The following is an 8,790-nucleotide window of genomic DNA, read 5'->3' as shown; positions in this document are numbered from 1 at the left end:
AATACCCAAAAAAAAAAAAAAAAAAAGAAAGAAAGAAAGAAAAACGGTTGGGAAGTAGCTCAGTGTGAAGGCCCTGGGTTCAGTCCCCATTTACACACACACACACACACACACACACGCACGCACGCACAGAAACAAGCTTCATAGAATATATGAAATATGGTAAGAATCTATAAACAATAGTGCTGTGTGTGCTTTTTACATTTTTGGCAAAAGTGGCATTCTCTGTGCAAGTCATTCTCTAGCGCCTTCATTTGCTTGTTATGCTGTTTGGGGTTGTTGCCCTTTACGAATTCTAGTTCTTTCTGGTTTTACTGTCTGCTTCACTTACCTCTGTCTGATGTTTCCTGGTTTCCTTATTTATTTTCCCTTTCCAGTCCCGCCTCACCCCAACCAGAATGGCAGCTCCCTGAGGGCAGGGACTGTGTCTTGTTTCCTGCTTGTCTCCTGTGGGTAGGGTGGGCCTGGCACAGGGCGCCTACCAGGTGGGGAGGGGAGAGGGTAGTGTTGGAGGCCCTTGCAGGGAGGAGAGGGTGGATGCAGCCCCTGAGGGAGCAGATGAAGAGAGAGAGTGGCACTGAGAGTTGTTGCCTTTGGAGAGGGAAGGAGAAAGGAGGCAGGAGAGGAGCAGTCTAAGAATTGTTCCAAAGCAGCAGGCCCAGGGCTGGGCATGGTAGTACATACCTGTAATCCTAGCATTCAGGAGGCTGAGGCAGGAGGATTGCCAAGAGTTTGAGGTCAACCTGGGCTACACAGTGAGCTCCAGGCCAGCCTGGACTACTACCTAATGAGACCCCGCCTCAGAAAATAACAACCCCCCTCCAAAATTAAGGGACCCAGGAAGTAGAGGAGGAAGTGCTCTTGAGGGACAGGAATCTCGCTGAGTGGAGCAGTTGAGGGAATGAGGATCAAAGAAGGGTAGACGGCTGGGAGAGGACCAGAGGCTGGGAAGCCAGAGGGCAGGGTTAGGACATACAGAAGGCAAGCATTATAGAAGCCTGGCAAGAAAAAGAAGGAGAGCCAAGTTAGCAGGCCATCGTCTGACGGTGTGTTGGTACCAAGGGGAATGAGCATTCTGCAAGGTCGGAGCTCCCTGGTCTAGTGAGAAACAAATTGAAGAAGCTAAAGAGAAGAATCCTGTAGCAAGGAGGAAGGAACAAACCTGTTTCTCCGTATCACAGCCCTCGGTTACTCTCCCATTTCTCCCTCCAGAGCGTTCCTGCCCACGTCTAGGTCTCTCCCTAGAAGCTCCTGCTTCCCAGTTTTCCTAACGCTGCTTCCTGTGCTCCCCACCAGGCATTGGCCGCTGGACCAACCCCCAGTACCGGCAGTTCATCAGCATCTTGGAAGCAACACATCGGAACCAGTCTGCAGAGAACAAGGTGAGACGTTCTGGGAAAGGTGCCAGCCCAGTGCCCTGCTGCTGACTTCCTCAGGCTCCGCAGGAGAAGGCGGCCGCCGTGCTCTTTTCCACCTAACTGTGCCTTGGTCTGCACGCGCCATCTCAGAGGGCCTGCCCTCCCTACCGCTTCTCACGGGACATTCTGTAGAGCAGCCCTCTCCTCCTCCTCCAGCTTCCGCCTGTGAGCTTGCCCGGATGTAGAAATAGCCAGAGTGTCTGTTACAAGAGTTTTGTTTTGTCATAGCGACTCAGCTCTGTCTGTTTTCGTTGTGTGCGCTGAGCACCTTGCTGGCCTTGTTTGGGGACGGGACGAGATGGACAGGTATGGTCACTCCTGTGCTTGGGAACAGCGTGGCGCCAAGTGGAAGAAAAGCCAGGGCACAGTGTCCTTGAAGTGGTGCCAGGCCTGCTGGTGCTGGAGTGTGATTATCTTTGAGAAAGGGCTGTGGAGCCCCATAAAGCCTTTTCCTGTTGTGAGGGGCTCCTGGCTTCAAACAGCTGTGACCCCCGTCATCACATTAAGGCTGCTCCGCACCGCCGTGGCGGAGCCATGTAATTTAGTGATGCCACGTGCTGTGCCGCTGTCTGAGCCACTTGGCGTGTTGCACACACCTTTTCTAATCCTCACAGCAACCGCGTGAGGTGGCGTAATTACTCTCATTTGTGCATCTGAGGAAACAGAAGTGAAAAGAGGTGAAGTGACCCATGCAGAGTCACAAAGAAGTGGCCCGGTCTCTGTCCGAGAGCAGGTCTAAGCAAAGTCTGGCTGAGACCCGCTTTTCTTCATTTGGATTTGTCATTTACATATTTGTATAATTTCCCTGTTGCTCTCTTTTAATCAAGTTATTTTTGAAAATGTCGCAAAATTTTGGTGACAGAACAACCAAAAATAGCCCTCAAAATAGAGAGCCGGGAGCTCCGGGGGCAGGGAGGAAGCTGGCAGAGAGCGAAGGCTCAGTCACGCTGCCCACTGGAGGGAGGCGTGCGGACCAGCTCCGCAGTGACCGGAAGTGCAGAGGGGCCGCGTGACAGCGCTGGCCTGGGCTGCAGGCACCGAGGGGAAGGAGGAACAGTCAGGGCTTCACTCAGACAAGAGTCCGCTGTGGAGAGCCCGCTGACCGTGGTCGCGGTGTGCCTTGAGATCCTGTGAGGGGTCGGGCAGGGAAGGAGCCTGAGCAGCTGGCACCCACCCGGGCTGGGGGCCTCGCCGGAAGAGAGCGGACAGGCTGGGCCTGAACCTGAACCTGAGGAGCGCTGCCTTGCCTGGTGGCTCTGCTCCTTCCTCGGTGTCCCCAGGCTATGGGGGGCTGGGCCTGGATGCCGTGGGGCTTTCTCAGGACCTGCACCAGTTCTCAACCCCCTTTTCTCTCCTGCTTTCTTGCCCTGCCCACCACAGAGGCAGCTCGCCAACTACAACTTCGACTTCAGGAGCTGGCCTGTCGACTTCCACTGGGAAGAGCTGAGCAGCCGGTGAGGGCCCGTCCTTCCTGGGAGCTGTCCCAGCGGTCCCTGCACTGTCCTGTCCGCCTGACTCCCCCATCCTGTTTCCTCCCTCAGGAAGGAGTCCCGAGGGGGCCCTTCCCGCCGGGGAGTGGCCCTGCTTCGCCCGGAGCCCCTGCACCGGGGAACAGCAGACACCTTCCTCAACCGGGTTAAGAAGCTGCCTTGTCAGATTACCAGGTGGGAAATAGCAGCGCGGAGGGGATGGGACGGCCCTCGGGACCGGGTGCTCCATCGTAAAATAGTTGATACTTACTGGGCTGAGCGCCTCCAGCTTTGTGTGTGTTGTTTTATTCACATTTATGTGTGAAGAGGAGGCTCAGAGAGGTCCAAAGTCTCACAGGTAGTAAATGAAGAACTGGGCAATTCCGTCTGACACAAAAACTCTTTCAACGAGGTTGGGAGGGTGCGGTGGGGTTGGGGCGGAGAGGAGCCAGCTCTGCCCGATCACCGCTCTGTGGCCAGCCGGGCCCCACTGCCCCTGGGATCTCCTCTGCCACAGTGCCTGCTTTCTGCCTCTGGGAGTAGCCTGCCTCAGAGCAGGGCTGAGATCGGTAGCGTGGCTTCTGAAGGGCGGACACCTTGCCCGAGTGGCTGAGTGCACAGTAAAGTTGCCGAGTCCTGGGTGCTGATGTCAGGGGTAATGGCAGTGACCACTGCCGTCCTCTGTGGAGCACATGCTCGGAATGATCTGTGGCTGTGAGAGGTGGGCAGCAGGTTCAAGAATCCCAGGGAGGGGTGGGCTGGGTGGTTGGCCGTGGCAGTGTGCCCATCAGTCTGACAGGAAAGCCAGATGTGAGGGTTTGGAAGGGACCCTGGGCAGGGTTGTACAGTGTTTGGGGGACAGATCCTAGTTCAGGCTTTACTGGAAGTGGTTACTCATCTTTTTTAGGAACGGCACCTACATCTTGCATTTCGTACGTTCTGGGTGTGAGGGCCATCTGGCTGTGCCCCCGCCATTGTCAGGGTGGAGTAGTGCGTTTGCTTACGTGTGTGTTAAGTCCTGCCCGGCGCAGTGCTGGGCACATCCAGGGTGGCAGCTGTCGGGCCTATTGCAGGACACCCAGGTTCCTACCCCAGCAGAGTCTGTTTCAGACTTTGGATCTTGACCCAGTAGTGAGTCTTGAAATTATTTGAGTATTAAAAGCATTATTTTACAAATATTATTTATTTGGAGACTCATGGGGCACTGGGGATTGAACCCAGGGCCTTGCGCATGCTGGGCAAGTGCTTTGCCACTGAGCTACCTCCTCCAGTCCTACCTGAGGGCATTTAGTAAGTGGTGTTTTTGCACTAACACAATCATGTTTGATAATAACTTTGCTTTTACTTACTCTACATAAGAAGTATTATCTTGTAAGTGTCTCAGAATATAAACAGATGGTCTCCAACTTGCCATGGTAACGTATTTCAGATTTTGTGGGGCTGCGGCTGGCCTCAAGTTCATGATCTCCCTGCCTCAGCCTCCTGAGTTCTGGGATTATGGGCTGTGCTGCTGCACCTGGATGGGGTTTTGTTTTATTTTGTTTTGGTGGGTTTTTGGTTTTTAGTTTATAAACGACAGAAATTTGTTTCCCACAATCCTGGACACTGCAATGCATGATCAGGCACCAGCATATGCGGTGTCTGACGAGACCCATTTGCTGGTTTATACAGGCATCTTCTTGCCATATCCTCCCAGCTCTCTGGAACCTCACTGATTGATTGACTGGGACAGGGTCTCACTGTGTAATTCAGGCCTATCTTGAACTTGCTGGCCTCTAACTTGGAGCAATCCTGCTGCCTCAGCCTTCTGAGTGCTGGGGTTACAGGCATGTGCCACTAGAGGCCTATACCACCATGCACAGCCATACTTCAAATTTTGTTTGGTTTTTTTTTGTTTTTTTTTTATACTTGGGATCAAACTCAGGACCTTGTGCTTGTGAGGCAGGCGGCGGCACCCCTGAGTTATATCCCCGGCCCAAATTTTGGATTTTTTAGGGGGAGTACTGGAGATAAAATGCAGGGATGGTCTACCACTGAGCTATATCCATAGCCCTCTTACTTCTTTTTTTTTTTTCATTAAGTTTATTGGTACATTTAAGGTAAACAATACAGTTACATTCATCATTGGGATATTGGGATCTTGTACCTTACCCCTTAAATTCTGTTTTGTTTTGGTTTGGTTTTTAATTTTGAGCCAGGGTCTTGTCAAGTTGCTGTGGTGAGAGTGCAGTATTTTTTGATCGTCCTCAGCCTCCCCCAGCGCTGGGCCTGGAGGTGTGTGGCACTGTGCCAGGCTTAACTTGGGCTGAATGATGCACAGTACCATAGTCTCGCAAAGTGCTGGGCAGCAGAAGGGAGTCGGAGCTGCAGCTGCCATCCGGGTCCTCCACAGGGTCCTATGCGATGGCATTTGTCATGTTAGGTGTATTAAATGCATTTTCAGCTTTCAGTGCTTTATTGGGGTGTAAGCCCATTGTAAGTTGAGGAATAGCATGTGTGTGTGTGTGGGTGTGTTTATTGGGGTGTAAGCCCATTGTAAGTTGAGGAATAGCATGTGTGTGTGTGTGTGTGTGTGTGTGTGTGTGTGTGTGTATGTGTGCGCGTGTGCGCGCTAAGCCAGAACATAAAATTTATATCTTCATTAGCCTGGTACATATTTTATTAAGTCCTAAAAGAGGACAGGGAAGCTAGGAAGGTAAAGTGAAACAGGCCCCAGAATCTGAAGGTCTAGGCTGGAGAGAGTCCCTGGGCCCAAGGACTTTGGCACTCATTAACCCACGTTCCCCACAGCTACCTGGTGGCACACACGCTGGGGCGCCGGATGCTGTACCCTGGCTCGGTGTACCTGCTCCAGAAGGCCCTGATGCCGGTGCTGCTGCAGGGCCAGGCGCGGCTGGTGGAGGAGGTGAGGCTGCCCCACGCCTTCCCCCTGGCCTCCTCCTGGGGACTCGGCCTCCTGCTCCTCACGCCCCACTGATTTCTCCCCTGCTCAGTGCAATGGGCGCCGAGCAAAGCTGCTGGCCTGTGACGGCAACGAGATTGACACCATGTTTGTGGACCGTCGCGGGACAGCTGAGCCCCAGGGACAGAAGCTGGTGAGAGGATTCAGGGAGCCCAGAGGCAGAGGATGCGAGGGTAGAGGTTCTGGGGACCCTGGTCCTTTAGATCCACTCTGGAACCACAGGAGGGAGTAATCCCTCCTCCCAGCTCCACCCGGGAGACCTTTGGAGAACAGATCTGCAACTGCCTCTGCCTGGCTAATCTTCCTGGGGTCCCCCTACCCTCCAGTTCCCTCCTGACCAGCACCCTCCCAGCCCTTCCGTCTACCTCCTCCCCAGGTGATCTGCTGCGAGGGGAACGCGGGCTTCTACGAGGTGGGCTGCATCTCCACGCCCCTGGAAGGTAGGCTATCAGGCCCTTGCACCTCTGCCCTGCAGAATCTCCCCACCTCCCCAGCTCCACTCCCCTGGGCAGGTCTGAGTCTCCCTGGGGAAAGTCCACTTCTTGCTTTGATAGCCTTGCATTGCTCCCTGGGGCTGTCCCTAACTCGCTATGCTCTTGTCCTGTTCCACCCCACACAGTCTCACCTCTGCTCGGGCCTCACCTCTGACCAGTCTGAGCTGGAGGGCCCTTCTGCCCGCTTTCCCCAGGCGCAGAGCACACCAGTTCTTAGCCCCTTCTCTTCCTGTATTACAGCTGGATACTCAGTCCTGGGCTGGAACCATCCAGGCTTTGCTGGAAGCACGGTGAGACACCTCCCTTTTCTGTCTCCCTCTGGTCAGCCACTGGCACAGGGAATGGAGAGCTTTTGTGCGCGGTCTCCCACTCACACAACCTGGGTGCTGAGGGCCTGGAGGCTGGGAACGTGCAGGCGTGGGGTGGCCGACAGAGAGAGGCCGTGCGTGTCTAGACATGGGAGGAAAGCACGGCCCCTCCCACCACCCTTTCCTTCACACCTGTTTTGTTGTTTTTTTTTTGTTTTGTTTTTTGGTACCGGAGATCGAACTTGGGACCTTGCACTTTCGCGGCCGGCGGTGGCACCACTGAGCTAAATCCCCAGCCCCACCACACACCTGTTCTGTACATCATGAGCAGCGGCAGGGAGATGGCCGCTGAGCTGGCCTTCGCCCTTCCTCCTGCAGGGTGTGCCATTCCCACAGAATGAGGCCAATGCCATGGATGTAGTCGTCCAGTTCGCCATCCACCGCCTGGGCTTCCAGCCCCAGGACATTGTCATCTACGCCTGGTCCATTGGCGGCTTCACTGGTACCAGCCTCCCTCCCACTCCCCACGTAGACACATCTGTGCCCTTTCCCCAAGAAAGGTGGGACCTGCTCTGGTGCTCTGGGGGTCAGGTAGAGGCTGAAGGGAGGAGGAGGAAAGGAGGAAGTGAAAGGTGGTCTTTCCCTGATGCGTCTGATCGTTAAAAGCTGACCAGGCCTTGGGGCCGGGCGATCAGGGAAAGGAACTGTTTTCCTGCCTTCTATCTCCCCGGCACTCGGATGTTCTGTCTCCACCCTGGCTGAGTGAAGTGGGTTCGGGAGATACAGGGAGCATGGGGTGGTCCCTGGGGCGGTGGGGTAGCAGCCAGGGGCCCCTCAGTCCCTGTCCTCTTGTTTGGTACCAGCCACGTGGGCAGCCATGTGCTATCCCGACGTCAGCGCCCTGGTTCTGGATGCCTCCTTTGATGACCTGGTGCCCTTGGCCTTGAAGGTTATGCCGGACAGCTGGAGTGAGTGCAGCTCGGCGGCCTTCCAGGGTGGGCGGGCTCTGCTAGACCCGAGTAGGTCCCCCGGGCGCCTGCCTCATGGCCCCCAGGGAGGCCTTGGTCCTGCCATCCCTTCACCTCCGTCCCCCTCCAGGGGTGCTGGTGACCAGGACAGTGAGGCAGCATCTCAACCTGAACAATGCGGAGCAGCTGTGCAGGTGAGGGCTGTGCAGGTGAGGGCTGGGGCTCGGCCCCACTCGCCCACCGCACCACCCGGCTCTGCTGGCATCAGCACGAAGGGAAGGCCGATGGATGCCCCTGCCCGCGTCCCTAGTGACCCTGCCCCACCACGAAGGCTCAGCCCTTTCCAGTCCCCGAAGCCCTGCACCTCCTCATGATCTGGCAAGCAGGGTGCGGGTGGCGGTGGGGCAGCCGAGGCAGTCCCGGTTCTCAGCCCCGCCCTGGCCCCAGCTGAAGAGCCCCAGGCCCTGCTGGGGGGGCGTCCTCACTGTCACCTCTGCCTCTGCGCTCTCCCACTGCCCGTCCTGAAGGTACCAGGGCCCGGTGCTGCTGATCCGGAGAACCAAGGACGAGATCATCACCACCACGTGAGTGCCGGAAGCTGCCTCCCGGTCTCTGCCCACCACAGGCCCAGCCTCCAGCCCCTCCAGAGTAATCTTGTCACCCCCAGGGTTCCTGAGGACGTCCTGTCCAACCGAGGCAACGACCTCCTGCTGAAGCTCCTGCAGTTCCGGTGAGGCGGGGAGGGAGCGGGCAGGGCAGCCCCGGAGGGAGGGACCCGGATGGAGCCCCCTCCGATCCCCTCTGCAGGTACCCGCGAGTGATGGCGGAGGAGGGCCTTCGGGCGGTGAGGCAGTGGCTGGAGGCCTCGTCCCAGCTGGAGGAAGGTGAGGCCGGGAAGCCGGTGGGGGCGGAGCCCGGCGAGCCGCTCGCTGACGCCCTCTGCCTGGCAGCCTCGATGTACAGCCGCTGGGAGGTGGAGGAGGACTGGTGCCTGTCGGTGCTCCGCTCGTACCAGGCAGAACACGGGCCCGAGTTCCCCTGGAGCGTGGGTAAGGGGTCCGGGGGGCGGGGAGGCCCGGGAAGGGCGCGGCCGGTGCTGAGCCGCTCCTCTGTGCAGGGGAGGACATGAAGGCAGAGGGCCGCCAGCAGCTGGCCTTGTTTCTGGTGAGCT

At 56.7% G+C, this 8,790-nt stretch overlaps 1 protein-coding gene across 2 annotated transcripts in view; it reads left to right on the top strand.

The window, feature by feature from the left end:
- Abhd16a (abhydrolase domain containing 16A, phospholipase) overlaps nt 1-8,790 on the top strand; it is a 13,067-nt gene that overhangs the window by 3,926 nt on the left and 351 nt on the right. Inside the window, exons 5-19 of one of the 2 annotated variants that reach the window (XM_010609854.3) lie at nt 1,297-1,382; nt 2,799-2,872; nt 2,960-3,082; nt 5,678-5,792; nt 5,881-5,982; nt 6,226-6,289; nt 6,584-6,633; nt 7,030-7,153; nt 7,515-7,619; nt 7,750-7,813; nt 8,147-8,203; nt 8,287-8,349; nt 8,427-8,503; nt 8,570-8,668; nt 8,737-8,783. In XM_010609854.3, the coding sequence (XP_010608156.1) occupies nt 1,297-1,382; nt 2,799-2,872; nt 2,960-3,082; nt 5,678-5,792; nt 5,881-5,982; nt 6,226-6,289; nt 6,584-6,633; nt 7,030-7,153; nt 7,515-7,619; nt 7,750-7,813; nt 8,147-8,203; nt 8,287-8,349; nt 8,427-8,503; nt 8,570-8,668; nt 8,737-8,783 (1,250 nt within the window). The remainder of the gene's footprint in view (nt 1-1,296; nt 1,383-2,798; nt 2,873-2,959; nt 3,083-5,677; nt 5,793-5,880; nt 5,983-6,225; nt 6,290-6,583; nt 6,634-7,029; nt 7,154-7,514; nt 7,620-7,749; nt 7,814-8,146; nt 8,204-8,286; nt 8,350-8,426; nt 8,504-8,569; nt 8,669-8,736; nt 8,784-8,790) is intronic. The other variant, XM_019205355.2, reaches the window with a different exon arrangement.

This window comes from Fukomys damarensis, unplaced genomic scaffold, assembly GCF_012274545.1.
Source record: "Fukomys damarensis isolate Sample0158 unplaced genomic scaffold, DMR_v1.0_HiC HiC_scaffold_20, whole genome shotgun sequence".
In the NCBI taxonomy this organism is placed as follows: Eukaryota; Metazoa; Chordata; class Mammalia; order Rodentia; family Bathyergidae; genus Fukomys; species Fukomys damarensis.
The sequence above is the reverse complement of the archived record's forward strand: the minus strand, read 5'-3'. Positions and strand labels throughout refer to the sequence as shown.